At 36.6% G+C, this 23,061-nt stretch overlaps 2 protein-coding genes across 2 annotated transcripts in view; one reads left to right on the top strand and one right to left on the bottom strand.

Annotated features, from left to right (window-relative positions):
• The window catches only part of LOC143358230 (uncharacterized), a 357,298-nt gene that overhangs the window by 313,986 nt on the left and 20,251 nt on the right, over window positions 1–23,061 (bottom strand). The window lies entirely within an intron of this gene.
• Sau (Golgi phosphoprotein 3 homolog sauron) lies at window positions 12,723–15,578 on the top strand. Its single transcript, XM_076795640.1, has 4 exons — window positions 12,723–13,387; window positions 13,492–13,738; window positions 13,823–13,998; window positions 14,206–15,578. The coding sequence occupies exons 1-4, from the start codon at window positions 13,142–13,144 to the stop codon at window positions 14,452–14,454; spliced, it is 918 nt and encodes a 305-aa protein (XP_076651755.1). The 5' UTR covers window positions 12,723–13,141; the 3' UTR covers window positions 14,455–15,578.

Genomic DNA, 23,061 nt, shown 5'->3' with positions numbered 1-23,061 from the left:
CTTTTGTGCCAAATAAAGTGTATTTGCGGGGAATTTTATTGCACTACTTTATTCAAAAGAAATCTGCAGCTGAAGCACATAGAATTCTTGTTGAGACTTATGGTGACAATGCTTTGTCGGATACGACATGCAGAGACTGGTTTCGACGCTTCAAAAATAATGATTTTGAACTTGAGGATAAAGAACGTTTTGGCGCACCGAAAAAATTTGAAGACGAAAAGTTGGAGGAATTACTCGATCAAGACCGATGTCAGACGCTAGCAGAACTTGGAAAAACATTACAAGTAGATGAGTCAACTGTTTCATAACGTTTAAAAGTTTTAGGAATGATCCAGAAGCAAGGACATTGGGTAAAAGCTTTTATTTTGTAAAAGAAACAGCGAGAACTTATTCAAGGTCCTAATATATATTTTCAGTAATAATTTTTGAATTCATTGTTTCAATTTTATTGCCATAAAATAATATTGCAAATGGTTAACTTGTTATTTATTTAGTACTGTTCCAGATAATTTAAATCATCGATGTCTTTGATTCTAAATTTCTGCATATTTTACAGAGTCGGTAATTCAGAACCGTAGGCAGAAAAATGCATTCATTACATGCAATACCTATATACGTGTATCTGTACATAATACATAATCTAAAGAATTCCTTAATAAAATTGTCTTAATAACTTAACATCCAGCACAGTACCGATGGTGAAATTCAATGACACTTCCTTTTATTATAAAGACATTTACTCATTGCAAAAGGTGACGTAAATTGTTTAAGTAATAAAAATGTGTTTGTTTAAACAATCCTTTAAGTAATAAAAATGTATTGGTGTAAAAATTGGTTTCAATAATAAAAATTTATTTGTTTAAACAATTGTTTAAATAATAAAAATTTATTTATTTAAACAGCCGTTTAAGTAATAAAAATGTATTCGTTTAAACATTTGTTTCAATAATAAAAATTTATTTGTTTAAACAATCGTTTAAGTAATAAAAATGTATCGGTTTAAAAATCTGTTTAAATAATAAAAATTCATTTATTAAACAGTCATTTAAATAATAAACATTTACCTATGTAAACATCTGTTTAAATAATACAAATATATTTGCTTAAACAATCGTTTAAATAATAAACATGTATGTGTTTAAACATTCGTTTAAATAATAAAAATTCATTTGTTTAAACTATCGTTTAATTAATAAATAGTGTTCGAATATTAATGAGAGTCACAATACCATAGTACGTACTTGCATATTACGACGTAAGTATTACGACTTGGCAACGTCGCTCGGTCTTTCATCCGAACTTCGAATACAATTTCGAATAAAAGATAAATTTGATTTTCATTTATTCCTCATGCTCGTCTCGAATAAAAAATCGAATAAATCATCTTCCCTACATCGAGTATTCGAATAAATCTCAAGGCCACGCAGAAAATCGTACGTCGAAAATCAAAGATACATTCTGAGTTGCGAGTATCTGCCGAAATTCACCGTCGAATACATGGGGGCGCTGCCACAAACTGTCGAATGAAAGTCAAAGATACTTGGCAACTCATCAGCTGTATCTTCGAATAAATTCTCTCAAATAAATTCTCACCTACGCTAGAGGCGTCGAATACACATAGCCGTTACTTCGCGATTCGGATGACCCACGGACGACAAATGAAAATCGTGAAAAGTATTCGACGGATAAACTGTCGTGAATATGTATCTGAGAGAAACGAGTTCGAATAAAAGATAGATTTCATTTATTTATATTCGAAATTTTAAAATAAATTTTTGCCCAACTCTGGTGCACGCGCACTAGACAAATTTTCAAATTCATTTTTCTCGAAAACAAAGCCTTGTATCAGAAAATTTTATTCTATATTTTCGACTCAGTTTTTCATGTAGAATCATCCCCTGTTCGGTTGTAGCACCAGTTACGGGACACCCTAGATACAAATGTTATAATCTGATAATGTTGATTGTGAATTCTTCCTGTCTCGACGTAATTAACCACTTTTGTTACATTTGATTATAATATGAAAAGATATTCACTTTATCCAGGTTATGTCATTGCACTATTTGACAAATATCAAATAGAGCAGGTAATGGGATATGGGTATATATATAAAGAAAGCACACTCTTTTGTAGCACACGGAATAGAGATTATATTTCAACAAATTCTCTAATAGCACGTCGTCAGACACGTCTTTACGGTTTGAGAGAAACGTCGCGAATGAAACAAGAAAACGAAACAGAGGAGCAACAGTTCAATATGAACATCAGAGGATCGAGGGTCCCATGCCGGGGACAACATACAATGTATATTAACTGCAGATACAATGTATATCAAAAGCCGATTCAAACGATCCTTCCTTCTAAAGAAATAACAGATTCATTTTGTTCTGTTTATGAAATAAATTCCAACACGCCCCCTCAAAATAAATCTATTATTTTAGTAAAGACATGTCTTCCTTGTGCTTCGTCTGGGGCTAATTACATATGGTCCAACATTTGTTGCTTAGGATTAGGGAAACCCAGAAAAACCTAATCAGACCATATAAAAAAAAAACTTGTACTATCACAACTATAATTCTATATTCATTATAATCTTATTTCTATATTATTACTATTATTACTGAATATATTTTTTTTTTTATTCCAGGCCCATCTTTGCTCTAAATTCCTTAAATTTAGGTGCTGGCAATGGCTTCGTAAGGGTGTCTGCTAGTTGGCTATCTGTGGGAATAAATTCAAGTTTTATGACATTCTTTTCAACTTGTTCTCTTGAGAAATGGTACTTTATATCTATATGTTTCGACCGTTTATGGCTGCTCGGATTGTTCGCAATATTAATACAACCCATATTATCTTCGAATATTATTATTGGATCAGAGACACTTATATTAATACTCATTGCCAATGATCGTAACCATAGTGCTTCTCTCACAGCTTCAAAAAGAGCCATGTACTCTGCTTCAGTGGATGAGGCTGCTACTGACTTTTGTCTTCTACTATTCCAACAGATTGTACATTGTTCATACATCTTGAACAAATACCCTGTTGTACTCTTTCGATCCGTATGTTCATTGCCTCCCCAATCTGAATCTACATATGCACTCAATAGATTTTTAGAATCGTTTTTAACATAAGTTAGTTTAATATTAGCTGACCCTTTCAGATATCTAAGAACCCTTTTAAGGTTTTGCCATAGTTCGCTATTATTTTTATTTGAATATTTACTTAAAATATTTATTGCAATACTTAAATCGGGTCTTGTACAAATCATTATGTACATTAAACATCCAATTAAATTACGGCAAGGTGCATTGTGTTGTTCATCCGAGTTTAAAGCTACGTAGTCTAATACACTTGGAAGAGGTGTACTAACTGGTTTGCAATCTAGCATATTAAATTTCTCAAGCACAGTCTTAATATATGCACTCTGATCTAATGTTATTTTCCCATTAGTTCTATTCACTTTTATTCCAAGAAATAGTTTGATTTCATTTAAATCTTTCATACAAAATCTATCTTTCAAATAATTTTTGAAATTTTTCATTGCTTCAATCTCAGCCGTTATTATTACTAAATCATCCACATATAGTATCACGTATATATTCTTTAATATACTCTTTCTATCTAGAATATAAATGCAACGATCTGCTGATGAGTTCCGGAAGCCTTTTTCTACAAGAGCTTTTTCAAACATCTCAAACCAGCATCTAGCTGATTGTTTAAGACCATACAAAGCTTTATTCAATTTACACACTTGATTATTATTATTGTTACACTTGACACCCTCAGGAATTCGCATATAAATTTCTTCCTTTAAAATACCATTTAAAAAAGCTGTTTTTACGTCCATGTGGTGGACTAATAAATCATATTGATTTGCAAAAGCTATAAGAAATCTAAAACTAGACATTCTAGCTACAGGTGCAAATGTTTCATTATAATCTTCTAGATATTTTTGACTAAAACCACGAGCCACTAGTCGAGCTTTGTATTTTAATGGATTTCCGGATTCATCATTTTTGATCGTAAAAACCCATTTGCAGTCGACGATGTTTTTATCTTTTGGCCTCGGTACTAAATCCCAAGTTTTATTAATAATCAATGAGTTTATTTCCTCAGCAATAGCTTGTTCCCACTTGATCCTGTCTTCTCTCATTTTAATCTCTTCAAAAGAGGTGGGAATTTTTAAAACTATTGACTGGGCACACAAAAGATAATCATCGTCTCCATCAAATTCTTCATACGAAATAGACGGTCGTTGTTTAATTCTATCACTCCTTCTAGGTTCAATGCTATCCTTTAATTCTACTATTTCATTTTGTTCTGGTCCCGGCACTCCTGCTATATCTGTTTCAGTTACAGATTTATTTTCCATGTGATCTACCATTACTTTTATTCTTGGCTCTAGTATATCTGATTTATTGTTATCAGATTTCATCCTCTTTAATACATCTGATTTTTCATTATCAGATTTATTTAAACCACACTGTATATCTACTGATTTCGGCACCTCTCGAGATGCATCAGTTTCACATTCCATATTTATTTTCTTTATTACAGGCCGAGATTTTAAGTAATTAATTTCGTCAATGATCACATCCCTTACTATTTCAAATTTCCCATTTTCTACGTTCCATACTTTATAACCATTTGGTACAAATCCTACCAGTATACACTTGTAAGATTTTTCATCAAATTTCGATTTCCTAACTTTATTATGGACGTATACTGTTGAACCAAAAACCCTTAAATATTTTAATTTGGGCTTCTTAGTATGCCACAATTCAAATGGGGTTTTATCTACACTTAAAGCTTTCGACGGGGTTAAATTAATTAAATATGTAGCAGTTAAAACTGCTTCTCCCCAAAATTCTTTTCCTAAACCTGCACCGTTTACCATTGCACGTGCTTTTTCGGTTATCGTTCTATTCATGCGTTCTGCAACGCCATTTAATTGCGGAGTCCGCGGGACCGTCAAATGATAGCTTATTCCTCTTTGTATGCAATAATCTTTCATTTCATTCGATAAGTATTCTCTGCCATTATCACAATATAGATTGACAGTTTTTAAGTTAAAACGCGCTTCACTTTTTGCAATGAAGTCTTTAAACACTGTGAAAACCTCTGATTTGTTTTCAAGCAAATATGTTACGCAGTAATGCGTATACTCATCAATGAATGTAATGAAATATCTTTTATCATTAATCGTAGAAGGAGTGATCGGGCCACAAACATCTGTGTGAACTATAAACAATGGTTGCCTGATGTGACTCTTATCCTTTGCCTTTTCAAATGGTAATTGTGCTTGTTTCCCATTAATACAAGCTTCACAAAGATAATCGTCTGGAATTATCTTTTCGAGATAAGTCACATCTTCTACCATTTGTCTATTTTTCAATTGTAAAAATTTTGTTTTTCCAATATGCCCTAAACGCTTATGCCATAGTTCATAATTATTAATTATTCTCCTAGGCATATAAGAGTTCAATAAATTTACTCTTTTCTTTGTAATTCCAAAAACCATAGATACCAAATTATTTAAAGGTTTACCATACATTACCATTTTTCCGTCTTTAAGGGCCAGTTTTCCTACGTGGCCTTGAGTCGCCACGCTCCAAACAGGAACTAGGAGAAGCTTCCTAGCGATCTTCACGCTACGAACGGCCGCATAGGAGAAGCTCAAATGACAGTGTGTGTGCCGTGTGCGTGCCGTGTGCGTGTGCCATGGTTTGCTGCACACAACGCTAGATCGTACAAGGTTGCAAGGGTTCGGGAGGCCACGATATATGGCCCGATAATGCAAAGATCGGGCTTTTCAAGGGTGAAAAGCGTTAGATAAAAGATAAATCTAGGTCGCTTGACTACCGGCAGGTCCTACTTTTGCGTTTTCTAGGCGTAATTTGCAAAATTCGGCAAAATTTGCACATAAGGACAATTTTCTTAAATAACCGGGTTCTTATGGAGACCGTTGGACTCAAGCGACCTAGCAGTGACATATACAATGTCAATGCAACCTTTATTGTATTGTATAATTACGTATTAAACACAGGAATCGTGGCCCCCGAAAACCATCCCGCACCTATTATTTCAATTAAATATAGTTCCGGCATTTTTCGCTACGAGCGCTGTATTCTGTTTCCGATCATTGTCGCATGATGCCTGTCAGAGAGGCTATCTGAGCACGCGTGGCCGACATCGTAAACAACGGCGCTGCCGTAGCTTCGTTCGAACAGCCGTGTCGCGGCACTCTCACACACCGCTAAGTCGGCCTGAACGTGTACCGATGAGACTAGCAAGGTTTCGGGAGGCGGCGATTCCTGACTCTATAATACAAAGGTGGGGCCTTCAGTGGTCAAAAGCGGTAGACGAAGGATAAATGTAGATCGCTTGACCAACGGCAGGTCCTACTTTTGCGTTTTCGAGCAACATTTTCCATTATTCGGTCGCATGACGCCTGTCAGAGAGGCGATCCGGGCACGCGTGGCCGACATCGTAAACGACGGCGCTGCCGTAGCTTCGTTCGAACAGCCGTGTCGCGGCACTCTCACACACCGCCAAGTCGGCCTGAACGTGTACCGATGAGACTAGCAAGGTTTCGGGAGGCGGCGATTCCTGACTCTATAATACAAAGGTGGGGCCTGTCAGTGGTCAAAAGCGGTAGACGAAGGATAAATGTAGATCGCTTGACCAACGGCAGGTCCTACTTTTGCGTTTTCGAGCAACATTTTCCATTATTCGGTCGCATGATGCCTGCCGTAGCTTCGTTCGAACAGGCGTGCCTCGGCACACTCACACACCGCCAGGTCGGCGCGTACGTGTACCTACGAGAATCGCAAGGGTCCGGGATGCGGCGATTCATTGCTCGATAATGCAAAATGGCAGAGTTGGGCAAAATATTTATCTAAATAAAAATTAGATAAGTAATACAGCCCATAGATGACTAAAGGTTGAAAGTACTCCAAAAATATTTTTCCGGAAAATTATTAAAAAATAGTTTAAACATAGTTAAAAAATGTTTTTACAATAGCGTAACAACAATCGTACGGCTAGAAATAGAATAAATTTATTCTAGTTGCTCTTAGATTTCCATATGAAATCTGCATTTTTTCGATTTTTTTCGTGTTTTTCGATTTTTACAGCCAGAGTTTGCAACGGAAAAATCTGAAAACGACTCAAAGTATGTGGTTTGGTGTCCGACATGTGTGAGATTTTTTCAGAATTTTAAATTGTCATTAAATGGGGAAAATGGGCCAAAAACTGGATTTTTGTTTTTCCTCTATAACTACCCTTACGGATGAGCTATAGGGCTAAAACTTGGCTGAAAGGTATCTTTTTTGGTAGGCTATCGAATGTCGCAAATTGGAATAAAATCCCTTCCGGGGCCGATTTGGCCCCCAAAACCGGCTATAGCCTTTATATTCCTTATTCGAAGGTTCGAATAAAGAAAGTATCTTTATTCGACGAGAATTTATCTGACGAATAAAGATAATTTTTTTTATTCGTAGCGGATTTATTCGAACTTCGAATAATTTTTTCATCTTTTATCTGTATCTTTTATTCGAAGGCTTCGAATAAATCTGCGAATAACTTTTGCCAAGCGCCGAACGTCGAAGACCCAGCGACTGACAAACGACATACAATGTAAGCGGATGGAGAATCGCTCACGAATAAACTTTTAGATTTTTCAATATATCTTCATAAAATTGTGACGAGCGAATGGAGGGGATATTCCCGATAAAAATGAGGGCAAATTCGAGTGTAATCGAACAAGTTTCATTGATACGTAATGTTACGATAAAAATTACAATCTCATTAAAAACAGTCCAAATGATGTCGTGTTTCGACTCATTTTGATCGGGGTAAGCTCTACAACTTATTCGTATTAACAATATTGTTCTGATTAAAAACATAAAAGCATAAATTGCCAATAATGCTCGATTCTTCATCTGCTTACAATGTAGGCTGTTGGTCGGTCGCTCTGTCTTCGACGTTCGGCGCTCGTCAGTCCTCGTCGGACGTCGTCGTCGTTTATTCGTCGAGTTGGCAAAGCGGACAGAGAAACTCGAGAACCGTCGTCGCCGAGGAGTGGGCCACACATTGTCGGCTATATCGGTGTGAGATCAGACGACCACTACTAATCCAATTACAAAACTTCTTTATTTTTCGTTATTTTTTTATGAAACTTTTACCAACATATTCGTGGCATTTTTCGGATTAATTTTAAACCAAATATGATATAATTCCGATGATATTTACTTGTGTAACAAGTAGGCATGTGCGGGCCGCCCGATATTCGGATTCGGGTCGGGTCGCAGACAGTCGGGCGGGCTCGATTCGGGCGTGCGATACTTCATGACACATCGGGCTACTCGAGAGTTTCGGGGGGCCCGAGCATTTCGGGCTACCCGAGAGTTTCGGGCTGCCTGCTCGACTTTGTCCGGCGGGTTCGGAAAGAATCGGACAAGTTCGTGCGAGCGAGCCGACCTGGCGGTGTGTGAGTGTGCCGAGGCACGGCTGTTCGAACGAAGCTACGGCAGGCAGCATGCGACCGAATAATGGAAAATGTTGCTCGAAAACGCAAAAGTAGGACCTGCCGGTGGTCAAGCGATCTAGATTTACCCTTCGTCTACCGCTTTTGACCACTGACAGGCCCCACCTTTGTAGTATAGAGTCAGGAATCGTCGCCTCCCGAACCCTTGCTATTCTCATCGGTACACGTACACGCCGACTTGGCGGTGTGTGAGTGTGCCGCGACGCGGCTGTTCGAACGAAGCTACGGCAGCGCCGTCGTTTACGATGTCGGCCACGCGTGCCCAGATCGCCTCTCTGACAGGCGTTATGCGACCGAATAATGGAAAATGTTGCTCGAAAACGCAAAAGTAGGACCTGCCGGTGGTCAAGCGATCTAGATTTATCCTTCGTCTACCGCTTTTGACCACTGACAGGCCCCACCTTTGTATTATAGAGTCAGGAATCGCCGCCTCCCGAAACCTTGCCAGTCTCATCGGTACACGTACAGGCCGACTTGGCGGTGTGTGAGAGTGCCGCGACACGGCTGTTCGAACGAAGCTACGGCAGCGCCGTCGTTTACGATGTCGACCACGCATGCTCAGATCGCATCTATTGTCAGAGATCATGCGATCGAATCAGAGAGGATACTCGGAAAATGCCACTCGACACTGAATGTGGAAAGTGCACCCAGCTCCCCATACTGGACGAAAATGTTACTATTTAGCTTCTTCGAGTGGCCGTTATAGCGGTACTATCGACTGTTCATGGCCACCTGGGAAAACTGGCCCTTAATAATCTGAACACCTCTCTCGTTGAAATTAATACTCATTCCTTTCTGCTGCAATCTGCTGACTGATAATAAATTATACGGCACGTCAGGGCAGTACAGCACATCTCCAAGCACGCCTTCAATGCCCATGTTGCTGGTTACAGGTATTTGTCCCTTCTTTGTGGCCGTGATATACTGTCCATTCTTAGCAGTCAAAATCTTCATAGGTGGGTCTAACTGGATCGCGTGTGAGAATACACTGTCATCGTTGACGATATGATCCGATGCACCGGAGTCGAGGATAAATGTTAATTTTTCACTTTTCGCAACTTTATAGTTTCCGGTCATAAAAGCGTAGCCAGAGACATTTTCATTCGGCACTGCTTGAGCCGTTTGAATACTGTGTAAATTTTGATTATTGCTGCTTTGTTCTTTTTTATATTGAAGCCTCTTTTTAAAATGGTAGCAATCTTTAATCATATGTCCCTTTCTTCCACACTGGTGACATTTTCCAGCAAATAATGATTTGTTGAGTTTAAATCCATTTCCTCTTCTGTAGTGTCCTTTGTGGTTTCCTCTTCTAGATTGATTTCCAAAATTGCTCGGTCGTTGATTTCCTCTTTCCATCCTTTGTACTTGCAGCACTTTTGCACTGTTGTCTACTTTTTCACTTTTGATTTTGGTTTCGTGATCTAAGAGTCTTTTCTTCACAATATCTATGGTAATATTCGCTTCTGTTAACATTGTCTCAATGACAGTCGATACCGTGTCGTAAGCTTCTGGTAAGCTCGATAACAGGATAGAAATTATTTCATTTTCCCTGGCAGGCACACCTGCAGCCGACAAATCTGTTATCAATTCATCGAATACTTCGAAGTGGTCTTTTAGTGAAGTATCACTCTTCATTTTTAATCGTAGCAAGCTCTTTCTGATTGACAATTCTGTAGCCGTACTCTGGCTTTCATAGACGGAATCTAATTTGGTTAGAATAGATTTCGCCGTACTTCCTGGCGTATCGTATTTGAGGTGCGTGTCCGACAAATACTGCACAATCGCACATTTAGCAATACGCTCGGCTTTGGTCCATTCAGCCGTGATTGGATTCGGCGGCAGATCATCAACAACTTTCAGCACATCAAGCTCATACAGAAAATTTCGAATCCTGTGTTTCCACGCATTATATTTTATGCCACTAAACTGGGGAATATTTCTCCTGTCTTTAAATGTGTCCATTGTCACTTATACAAAGTATCTTACACTTAGTCACTAAACAATAAAAAACTACAAGTCAAACACAATTAAAAAAAAAAAAAAAATACTTAACAATTACACTAAGTACTTTACACAAAAGACAAAATAAACTAATAACTATATATAGAGTTAATGCAAAACGTGTCCTGGGCCCATAACCTAATGGGATATGGGTATATATATAAAGAAAGCACACTCTTTTGTAGCACACGGAATAGAGATTATATTTCAACAAATTCTCTAATAGCACGTCGTCAGACACGTCTTTACGGTTTGAGAGAAACGTCGCGAATGAAACAAGAAAACGAAACAGAGGAGCAACAGTTCAATATGAACATCAGAGGATCGAGGGTCCCATGCCGGGGACAACATACAATGTATATTAACTGCAGATACAATGTATATCAAAAGCCGATTCAAACGATCCTTCCTTCTAAAGAAATAACAGATTCATTTTGTTCTGTTTATGAAATAAATTCCAACAGCAGGTCTGATTATTTTGTTGCATTCTGTTGAATTTCGACAAATCAATGTCAGTGGACATTAAGTTGTTGAGAGAAATAGAGCAAACTTTGAATACTGTGCACCACGTACTTGCATTTGTGTCTATTGTAAGATGAACAATAGCGGTCAAGTACAATCGTACATTTGTATTAGAGGGACCGGAAAGTAATGCCGTATTTTTTGTAAAATTAAAGTAGAATAATTTTTTATTGACATATTATTTTTAATCTGTAATATATAAATGCTCTTGTATGGTTGACCATGGTGAATGAAGTTTCTCCGAGTTCTTCAATCGCCTGTCGAGGATCAGCTTCTACAGCTGCCCGTAAAATGTCATTATCGAATGCCAAAGGCCTTCCCGATCGAGGTGCGTCAAGAAGATCGAAATTGCCCGATTTAAATTTGGCAAACCATCATTGGCATTTACGCACAGCCAATGCTTCCGGAGAATCACAAATGTTTCTAGTAGCTATTGCGGTAATTGCTGTCCTTTTGAAATTCGTATAGTATACAATGCCGACTGTGCAACTTTTCTAAATTTGAATAGGTCATTTCGAACATAACCTCTAAAAAAAAACAATATTTTTGTACAAAACAGTACTATTTAACTAGTCTCCTGAATCTGCAGCCGTGTACTGAACAACGTAGGTGTACGAAGTAAATACGAAGTCAGCTGTTATTATCAGTCAAATGTTGACTTGAGTAAAAACTACATTACTTTCCGGCCACCCTAATTACTGTGCTTGATTTTTAATGATAAGAAAAAAATAAGCGCTCTATCGAACAAATATTTTACCTTGACTTAATCAAATAAATTGAATTTGTTTTTCTTTTCTAACTACCCGAAGTATGCTGTTTTAAAAGAGTATACCACTTGACTTTTAAAATAATATTGGGATGGGACGAAAGTTGCGTTTTCAAATTATTTAAAGATAAAATTAAGATATTTATTCATAGATTTATTCAATAACATATATTCCATTCTGTTCTATTACTTTTTGTATTGAACAAACCTATGTATAAATATTTGAATTTTATCTTTAATTGTAAGTTGTAACCTAAAACGCTACGAATTTCCGTTCCAACCGAATACATCATAACAGACAACGTGTTAACAAAACTCGCTTGAAAAATATTTCGTTTCTTTTAAATTCTAGGTAACATGTAGTTATTTCATTCCTCGAAACTAGAATATCACTTCGACTCTATTTATAGATTGAACAAAGTCGATCCATAATAAACGAAATTTAAAATAAAAACTTATTTTTCCTGAAAGATCAGTGCTTTCTTACTCATCATATAGACCTATTTATTGAATTTTAACTTACACTATTATAGAATACGCTGGACTTCACATCAAATAAAGTTTAAAATTCTTATGCACTTTACATTAAGTTCATGAAACTTAACTTTACTTTTCTCGATTGAAATATAAAACTTTCGATTTTTTTAAAGTAAATCAATGAATTATGGAATCGATCACTTAATAAAATTTGTTTGGTTGGATTCGGTCGTTTCCATTTAAAAGCATAAAGCAAAGATTGGAGATAAGTGTGCTGTTCAAAAGTGAATGCAAATCCCGCGTAGAATTTGGCGTAACGATCGCAGGAACAACTTACCGACGGAGCAATTATAAACTCTATTTCTGAATAATGCAAACTTTCTATACACTCGTAAAACCTGGTTCGCGATTCGTGATTCGGACTTGACTGTTCAGAGGACCTCGATTGAACTTCGATAGCTTTCTTTTCAAAAACATTAGCGCCGAAGTAAATGCATCGCCGAAACAACGAACTACGTTTAGAACGATAGTGTTACGTATCACGTATTTGGATCTTCTCTTGATCACATGTAGCGCGAGGACAATAAAAGTGAGAAATAATACTTGTGAAATAAAGTAACAAAACGTCCGTAGGGACTGGCCATCTTGGAAAGATATGTCGCATCGGTCAAAACGTCAACAATATATTGTGTATTGTTCAATACATGCCGCCAGCTTGCTTTAACTGCAGTTGACTGCACGCCTAATCAACGAGACTGAAGGCGACACGGTGGCGTATTTGACACGCGGACGAAATCGCAAGAGAAGCACAGTTTCGTCGAATAATGAATCGCAGTGACGGGTTGGTACAACGACGACGTGTAGTTAACAGCAGTAGTAGCAGTAGTCTAGGTCAGGATGGTCCAAATGATATTGGCCAGAATGACAAATTATCTGGTCATGGCGGGGATACAGATTCTTCGACGCAAAAAGATCTTAATTCAAATCCCACGATCGATGACGATTCCGATAAAGAGACACGTTTGACGTTGATGGAAGAAGTCTTGCTGCTTGGCCTCAAGGACAAGGAGGTTTGTTGACATTTATCGCTCTATGATAGACTGCTGCAACATCGCATTTTGTAGAGCAAGTGAGCAACTTATACCTAAGTCTTGAAGCGCGCATTCTTTTGCAGGGTTATACTTCGTTTTGGAACGACTGCATAAGTTCTGGATTACGTGGTTGTATCTTGGCAGAACTTGGATTTCGTGGTCGTGTGGAATTAGAGAAAGCTGGTATGCGTAAAAAGGGACTTTTGGTGAGGAAACTACTGTTAAAGAATGATGCACCAACAGGAGATGTTTTGTTAGACGAAGCACTGAAACATTTAAAAGAAACTGACCCACCAGAAACTGTTCCTAGTTGGATAGAATACCTTAGCGGTCAGTATACACATTAACTGCAATGCATATCTGCTTAGTTAGTAAGTTAGAGCAAATTTTCAATATAATGTTCAATTCATTTAGGAGAAACATGGAACCCACTCAAATTAAGATATCAGCTAAAAAATGTTAGAGAAAGATTAGCAAAAAATCTTGTAGAGAAAGGAGTTCTAACAACAGAGAAACAAAATTTCTTATTGTTTGATATGACAACACATCCTCTTACTGATATCCTTGCCAAATTTCGTCTTGTAAAAAAGGTATATATATGTACTGATGTATATTTTTATAGTATAATATAATTTACATTCATTTATTGCGCTACAATTTGTAAAAATAATATCTTATCTTGCGTGTATGCATGGGTGTAGTGATAAGATTACTTATGTTCAGTGGTTTTTGAGGTTTTAATTGTATCATTTCGTATTATTTAGGTCATACTGTAAGGTGATATTATTATTTCACAGATTCAGGAAGCTGTATTAAATCGTTGGGTTAACGATGCTGGCCGGATGGATAGGCGGATATTAGCTTTAGTAATTTTAGCTCACGCAGCCGACGTACTAGAAAATGCATTCGCACCACTTTCTGATGACGATTATGAAATCGCAATGCGACGGGTACGGACATTACTAGATCTTGATTTCGAAGCGGAAGCTGCTAAACCTAATGCCAATCCAGTCCTGTGGGCTGTATTTGCTGCATTCACTAAGTAACAGATCTTTTACGAACTACATGTGTATAAAGCAAACGTTGGGTACTAGCGTGAATACTTGGGAATATAAATTTTTGCATAAATTTTAGTTGCAATCTGAAATGTAATATCTACAATCATTGTTAACATTAGGTTTACGGGGCACTAACTATGCCTATTCTACATTACTTTATAAAAATAACGACAATGTATCTATCGAAATTTTTAGCCATTTCTTTTACAATATATACCCAAAAGAATAAATTTGTTGAATAATTTCTCATTCGTGCATCTTTTCAACTTCTATAATTGTGAATTAAGAATATTAAAACCCGTCATTTTGACGGGTTCCATAAACCTAGTGTTAATGATCATACAATTCAGACCAAATACCTTGAACCCGACTGTATGAAGCAGATTTAGATTATTAGTCATTTCCATTACTGTTATTTAATACATTTGATAGCTGAAATATGAATGTTCATATTTAAATATTACAAAAGTAACAAAATTTAAAGTGTGAATGAGTACATTGTGTGTGGGTTAGTGCCATGTCAGTTAAGAAACGAAAGATTGCACTGAGCCGAGTTCTGTCTCATACCTTCTCAGTATCTATTATTGTGTCTGCACATGAGCTGCAAATAAGTTTATAGACACAGTATTTATGTGGCTATCATATAATGTCAAATTAAGTGCCACATTCCTGCTAGTTGTCTGAATGTTAAAGCGATGAAAGTAATTTTTTGCACAATTGTGACAATGATAATGAATTTTCACTATTTCTTTAGGTGTCCCCTTTGTACCAAATTGGATTACAATAACTTTACTTCTAAAACTATTTTTTATGAAAATATTACATTGTAGCTTCACTAGGTGGCAGTAAAGTACTCAGATGTTAAAAAACATAATCTACAATTATCGTTTTAGTTGCCCAATTAAATCTTTCTTGATTTGTCGTCGTCATCGATAACCAAATATACATATATTGTGGGATTATTTTCATTTAGTAAAAACTACTGAAGTTCACACGTTCCGTTTTTACTCTTTGTGACGTGCAGATGTGTTTTTAATGTTTTCTGTTATTAATTTATCGTGTACATTGTGAACATTGTAAGATGTGATATGTGAGTAGAAAAATGCAAACTGGAGATTTGATTATTGTAAATCGAGAATCACTTTATGAGGACAACATAAACATCGTTATACATAGACTTGGTTTTGTCAGGAATAAGCGTTCTTTGTCTTTTTATATATTGCAGACATGTAAGTAAATATCACTAACGTATGTTACTTTTGAAAAATTCTCGCGTATATGTAGAGTAATCAAGAACTATTTAATATTATTTTCAATCTTTACAGTTGTGGAAAATCGTATGATCTTATACAAAACACGCTTTTTAATCTATTAACAACATTGGTACTATAAAAATTTAATATATAATTTTCAGTATAACATAAGTATCTTTTAAAACAAAATTATCATTTATACGATTATTTATCAATTTTAGAGTTTATATATATCGTAATTATCAATTATTCATAATATTCTTTTTAATGTATTTATTTAACAGTGGCATTTCTGTGTATTTAATTCACAAATTATATTTGTGAAATCCTCTTACCCGCATAGCAAAAGGTTTATTCTGGGTTTCCAAACTTTATAAAATAACCACAATGGTTCTAATGTAGATTTTCTAGAATTTTGTCGCGTTTCAATTATCATTTATATATCCGTACAATTTATAATATCCTACTCGAAAAACTTAAAAAATGCTATACATATTTGAAATGTTAACTGATAGTCAAATAGCTGAAAATTCTATATTTTTAGAAATAATATTTCTGTTATTAATTTAATTAGCCTACTAGCATAGTACTTTTTAAATTGAAATAACACTTAATCTTAAATATCTTTGTGTGATTTTATATTTTTTGGGCCACCTTGTATTCATTGAATACTGATGCCCAATAACATGAAGATACTTTATGTAATGTATTATTCATAATGTTGAGGGAATTTTTACATAAGTTTGTATAATATATAAAATTATCTCTTGTTTTTAAGTGATTGTGATTCAGAACATGGTAAATTTATTTTTGACATATATATATATATATACATACACACACAAACACACACAATAACACACTACAACACACACAACAACACACACACTACAATTAAAAATAATAAAGAATGATAAAGAAATAGGAATTTTAAAGTCCTTTATTATTGCTGCCTTAGTATTATAGCTATTGTTATTTCTTTATACTCATATAGCAATACTGAAATATTATATATATATATATATACTACATTTAAAGTAATATAAAACCAGAAGAGGTTTAGAAAGTATTAGTTATTGTTACATTTCTTGTATTATGACAAATAGTTAATAAACGTGATAATTTTATACTTGCACATTATTGAAATGTTTGCTTACAAATAAAAAACAAACACTACAAAGTTGTTCTAAACAACAGCTTGCTGGACAAGTATATTCAAAGAATGTTATACTAGCAATCGTAGCGCTTATTGTATCAACATTACAGTCAGTAGATAATGCTTCCATGAGTGCAAATTTCTTTCATATGTACAAATAACATATTGATGCATGCATATTGATTTAGATAATTTTTGAAATCATAGAAGCTTTACTACCACTTGGTAAGATTCTTTAAAATTGCCCTTAGTTTTAGAGAAGGTGCTATATATAAATTCAATTGGATGTCATTGATTCAAATCAAGTTGTATCTTAAAGTAACTAGTATTTTATCTTTGGTTTCCTAATTATCTAAAAATATATAATTTCGATAACGTATTTATAAAAATGTATAAATATTTTTAAAAAAGAATCAAAACTCACAAATTCTCAGACTATAAGCCATAATGGTTATACTGATTATTTAAAAAATATGTGGTAAACCAATATAATGCAGACATAAACACATTTTTAATAAATACTTATTTTATTTGATTGTTGAACAAATTTTTATGAGATCACTATATTAATGTGGTATTATGAATGCACTAATAAAAATCAATTATTTTTCAAATTAATTCTACATATTAAATATTTTAATTTCTTCTTTTTCTTTTTTGTTTCATACCTATATTATTAATGAATTAAAATGTCAGTTATAAATTTGTATATTTATGCGTAACTACGGATTATAACTTTGTAACATATCTTGATTAAAAAATGTAAAATATATTGTACAGAAGTAAAACAAAAACAATGAAAAATGAAATTTTCTTCCCATAACAATTATTTGGTTTTGCAGCACAATATAGAAGTATGATAAACAAATATATATTGCGCAATTTTGTCGAAGAAAAATATTAATTTTCCATTATTTGATTTTATTTGTAAAGTCTAACATAGATTATGTGTTTACAAATATTTTTAAATACTGATACATATTCTTGTTTTCGTTAAATATAAAACAAATTGTTATTGGAAGCTGGATATAGTTTAATTATTCACCATAAACAAGAAATTTAAATTTTACTAATGAAATTTGATTTATTTTATATATCTCTGTACAGTATTGTATTTACAATTAAATCACCCACTTCAGAAAACTTGTTAGGTGTATGAAATGTTTACAGCAGGGAGGGCCATGTATAATGTATGGACCTTAGCCAGGAAGGACAATCTCCCATGTATAATCACTTGTTGCGTCGCCGTGTGGTGGGATGGGGACTTTTGGTGTGGGTTCGGGTGCCCGTGGAGCGCTGAAGCGCTCTGCTCGTGGAGGTTCACAAATAACTTCGTACACAGAGTAAAATGGCGAAAATAATTGTTAGAGATTTATTTAGAAAGTCTTGGAGATGTAACTCCTTCGGTTCTATAATGAGTTCTGTCGTCCTGGAGCTTCGAATCCCTTTTTTAGCTTCTTCCTTCTCGCTTCCTTAGCCAATAGGAAAATTGGGATCTTCTGGCTAGGCGTTGATTCGTCGGATCACTCGTCTTCCGGTTGCTGCTTGATGGTGATTGGCAGTGGATGGATCTTAATAGCGCACGCACGGGAGTGGGGTACGCATGAGGGTGAAGCCCCGCCAAAACAAGGGACGTGGGGCCATGTGGGACCGAACGAGCGAGAGGTCCGAGGGAGTTCCAAGAGGTCCTTGACTCGGAATTTATGACCTCTTGTCCTTAACTGATTCCGGACTTCGACTATCCCTAATTTATGTAGAATTGGAGAAGCTACTCTAAGAGGCTGCGTGACTTTCTCTAAATTCCTCAATTAGTCTCGCCGACTCGAATTTCGTCAAGGATCTCTATGGAACTCTCCCGGTCTTTCTTTACCTACTCTAAACTATCGCGCCCAAATAAAATACGTATGTATGAAATACGCGATTACATCTTATATTTAAATTTCCCTCTCCGCGCCATTAATCGATGCATATATATATATATCTAGCTATGTTCGCGTGGTCAACTGGCCACGCTACACCTTCCCCCTTATCGAAAAGGTGTTTCCTATGGGAACAGCTTTTACATACTACTTGATACTACTCTATTCTAATTAATTATATAGACGGCGCATGATTTGAGTCTGTTACAGAATAACTATATATGTGTGTGTGCGCAGGTGTACCTACACTCGGAGTTCCTGATGTATATATTTACATTAAAATCGTTTAAGGTGGGTTCAGTTTATTTATACAACAGTTTTATACTCAGTCGCTTTACTAATCTAATCGTATACAGGCTAGTTTCAACTTATTCGCATGGACCGTTTTAAATTTATTATTACTTATCTCTATCTCTATTGTTAAGTCGTTATATACATTAACTACGTGGTATGGCCCTGCCCATTCGGTATCAAATTTGGACGTTTTTGGTTCCTTAGCTAGATAAACATAATCGCCTACATTAAATTTACGAGGATTAACATTTTTGTCGTACAGTCGTTTACTTTTTTCCTTTGCTCGATTTAAATTCGTTGCTGCCATAGCTTGAGTAGTGGTAATCTTTGTAAACAATTCGTTTAAGTAATGAAAGAATGTCCGAGGGATTTCCTGCTTAGCAAATTCAGAAGGAATTAAAGCCTTAACACCAAAAACTAATTCGTGTGGGGTAAATCCTGTAGCTTCATGTACGGAAGTGTTATATGAAAACATCCCAAATCTAATCCAATCATCCCAATCTGTTTTAGTGCAGTAGTGTTTCAAATATTCTACAAAAACTCTATGGGCACGTTCGAGAGATCCTAATGACTGTGGATGGAATGCAGTAGAGGTAATCCTTTGGATCTTGAAGATTTTACAAAAGGTTTTCATAACTTCACTCGTAAAGTTTCGTCCCTGATCCGTATGAATAGTCCTGGGACATCCAAATCTACTAATAAATTGTTCCGCCAGGGCTGTGGCAACAGTTATTGAATCTATGCTTGCTAACGGAATGGCATCTGAGTATTTGGTTAGATTATCCTGTAGGGTAAGTAAATATTTATTGCCTTTATTGGTAATGGGCAAGGGACCTACTATATCCATTTGAATTTTTTCAAAAGCTCTACTTGGGGTATCAGTGATGCGCAGGGGTTGTCTAGTTTTTGCGGAAAGTACCTTGTTCTGTTGACAAGAAGGGCAAGTCCTCACAAAATCTTGGATTTCTTTTCCCATCCTAGGCCAATAAAAATTTTCTCTAATACTGTCGTATACCTTGGTCATACCATGATGACCACCGATGGTAGTATCGTGATGTTCCTTAATAATTTTTAGTCTATCCGATATTTCAGGGATGATTATTTCTCCGGAACAAATGGTTATTATATATTGGGGGTCAGTAAGTATGGATTTTATTGATTGTTCGAGGAGATCCCAACCAATAGTTCCTAATCCATTGTGTAGTCTAGAAATGCTAAGGGTTTTTGTGTTTGTCCTGTCCATGAGGCATTTGAGGGACTTCAATGAGGCTACGACATTCTGAAAGTCAGGTATCTCTTCAGAGGTAGTTTTAATGAATAAGTGAAATATATAGAATCTATCCCTGGGTATGGTTAAGGCTTCTCCAACATTAACATTGTACTCTTTTACTCGATGGATAAGAAACTTCTCCCGTTTCAGGAGATCCTTGCTAGTCTCTGTAGCACATGAACAATCAGTAGGGAGGAAATGTATAAGGTTATCTTTACGCATGTAGAGATAATCCTTAGAATGTTTAAAGGTCGGGAGGAAAGTGGGATGAGGGTTGGGTATATTGTCCGTGACTCTAATAGGTAATATTTTATTCGCTTTCTGCGTTGTGTCATATAGATTCTCTATCTGTGTTTCAGGTTTGAATGAGGTCGGCCCTATCTCGGATTGTGCCCCTATAACCGGCTCCTCAGCCTGAAGAATCTGCGCTTTACCACGCAATACACCACCAGCGATAGCTCCCTGAGACGGGGTCAGGAGGTTTTCCGGATTGCCGATATTCTCAGGGCAGCCAGAGCGCCGAAAAGAAGGGATAGAAAGAGAAAGCATCGTCCTTGCGCCTAACGGTGCCTGGAACGGGGTCAGGAGGTTTTCCGGCTTGCCGATTTTCCAGACGCCCGAGTCGCCGCAAGCCAACGATGCCCGAGGCAGAATCCGAATATCTACACTCTCTTCACGGTTGTCGTGTCTTTCAACGACCTCGTACAGATCAGAGAGTGGTTCCTTCCCTCCTACATGGAATTTTATTGAGGGTGAAGGCGTTTCGTCTTCGTCAGCAGTATGATAATCGTCACTGTCGTCATTATCGCTGTCTCTACTACCAAAAGTTTTGCAACTGTCTTCGACCTCATTTCCAACCACTGCTTCCCCGCGCGCAAGGAAAACAGAGGCAACCCGTTCCTCACAGTAATATTCTAAACTTTGGTCTGAGTTAGGATTTGGGTTTGTCCGGAGGTTCGTGAGCAACACCTCGCCGGCGCCTGCGAGAGCCACCCCCGAATTCTCCAGACAAGGATCTATTAAGTTTGTTTGGAACATTGAATTATTTTGGAGGTCTACAGGGTTTCGGGACAATGCGTCTGCGTTGGAGTTCACCTTACCAGGTTTGTACACAATGTTATACTCATATTCGTTCAATTTAATTCGCCATCTCATAAGTTTTGATGTGGGATCTTTGACATTGTGTAATCAAACTAACGGGCGATGATCAGTTACCAGGGTGAATTGATGACCGTAGAGATATGGTCGAAAATGGTCTACTGCGAATAGAACTGCTAACAATTCCTTTTCTATAGTAGAATAATTACATTCTGCTTCATTTAAAGTTCTAGATGCATACGCGATGGGGAGGTCTTTCCCTATAGGCCCTTGGCTCAATACAGCCCCTACAGCGAAATTGGAAGCGTCTGTGGTAACTACGAAGGGTTGTGAGAAATTTGGGAATTGCAGGAGGGGTTCTGCACAGATAAGATCCCGGAGGGTTTCGAAGGCCGTTTGGGCTTTACCGTCCCATACTAGATGAACATCTTTTTTCAATAGTTGAGTAAGAGGTTTGGCAATTTTCGCCATATCCTGAATGAATCTCCTATAATACCCTACAAGGCCCAAAAACTGCTTAATATTTTTCTTAGTTTTAGGTACGGGGAATCGTTTGACGGCTTCAATTTTCATCGGGTCGGGTTTCACACCATCGGTAGTGATGATATGGCCCAAATAAGTAATTTCCTTACGGAGGAACCAGCACTTATCCGGCTGAAGAGTTAAACCGGCGTTTTGTAATCGAGCTAACAAATTCCGCAACTTTCGACGATGTTCCTCAAGGGAGTCAGCATAAATGACAATGTCATCCATGTATACAAAGAGTTCTACTCCTTGCAGACCTGACAACACTAAATCCATTATCCTTTGGAATGTGGCCGGTGCATTTTTTAACCCAAATGGCATTCTATTAAACTCATAGTGACCATAGGGGGTTGAAAATGCGGTCTTTGCTTTAGACTTTTCGGTAATCGGAATTTGATGGAAGCCGGAAGCTAGATCTAACGTACTAAAGTATTTCGCTCCACCAAGTTGATCTAATATGTCGGTAATGTTAGGAAGTGGGTACGCATCACTGATAGTTTTCTCATTCAGTTTACGGTAATCAATTACCATGCGCCAACGAGCTCTACCAGAAGAATCGGTTTTTTTGGGGACGATCCAGACCGGCGAGTTATATGGAGAAATGGAGGATTGAATTACTTGGTCTTTGATTAACCTATCCACCTGCTTGTTTATCTCATCTTTATGGGTAAGGGGGAACCTATATTGCTTAGTATTAATGGGATTATCATCAGTTGTTACTATGGTATGCTCAGCAGCATTAGTACTACCTAACTTATCTCCAGGGAGGTGAAATTGATATGGGAAATCGCTTATAATTTCCAAGATACTACCCTTTTCAACTTCGTTTAAATGATTTAAATTGAGACATTTAAGTAGCTCAGCAATTCTTCGAGCATGGGCCCTAGATTTTTCTGTACCAGGGTCTCCTTTGCCGCTTCAATTCCCCTACTTAGAATTTCGCTAACTCGGGCCCCATAAACTTCAACTCTCTCGTTATCTACTTGCCGTATGTTTCTCAGTTCGTTATGAATCGAATCTACCTTGAAAAATCGCGCGAATGACTCCTTCAAGATTTTTATTAGCTCATCAAAACTATTA

Source organism: Halictus rubicundus, chromosome 10 (assembly GCF_050948215.1).
Source record: "Halictus rubicundus isolate RS-2024b chromosome 10, iyHalRubi1_principal, whole genome shotgun sequence".
Classification (NCBI taxonomy): domain Eukaryota; kingdom Metazoa; phylum Arthropoda; class Insecta; order Hymenoptera; family Halictidae; genus Halictus; species Halictus rubicundus.
The sequence above is the reverse complement of the archived record's forward strand: the minus strand, read 5'-3'. Positions and strand labels throughout refer to the sequence as shown.

What these genes read in the sequence shown, in the direction of transcription:
- Sau (XM_076795640.1), top strand. Translation starts at nt 13,142, where the DNA reads ATGAATCGCAGTGACGGGTTGGTACAACGACGACGTGTAGTTAACAGC. An exon ending in TTGGCCTCAAGGACAAGGAG is followed by an intron (nt 13,388 to 13,491) that starts GTTTGTTGACAT and finishes ATTCTTTTGCAG; the next exon opens with GGTTATACTTCGTTTTGGAA. An exon ending in AATTTCGTCTTGTAAAAAAG is followed by an intron (nt 13,999 to 14,205) that starts GTATATATATGT and finishes ATTATTTCACAG; the next exon opens with ATTCAGGAAGCTGTATTAAA.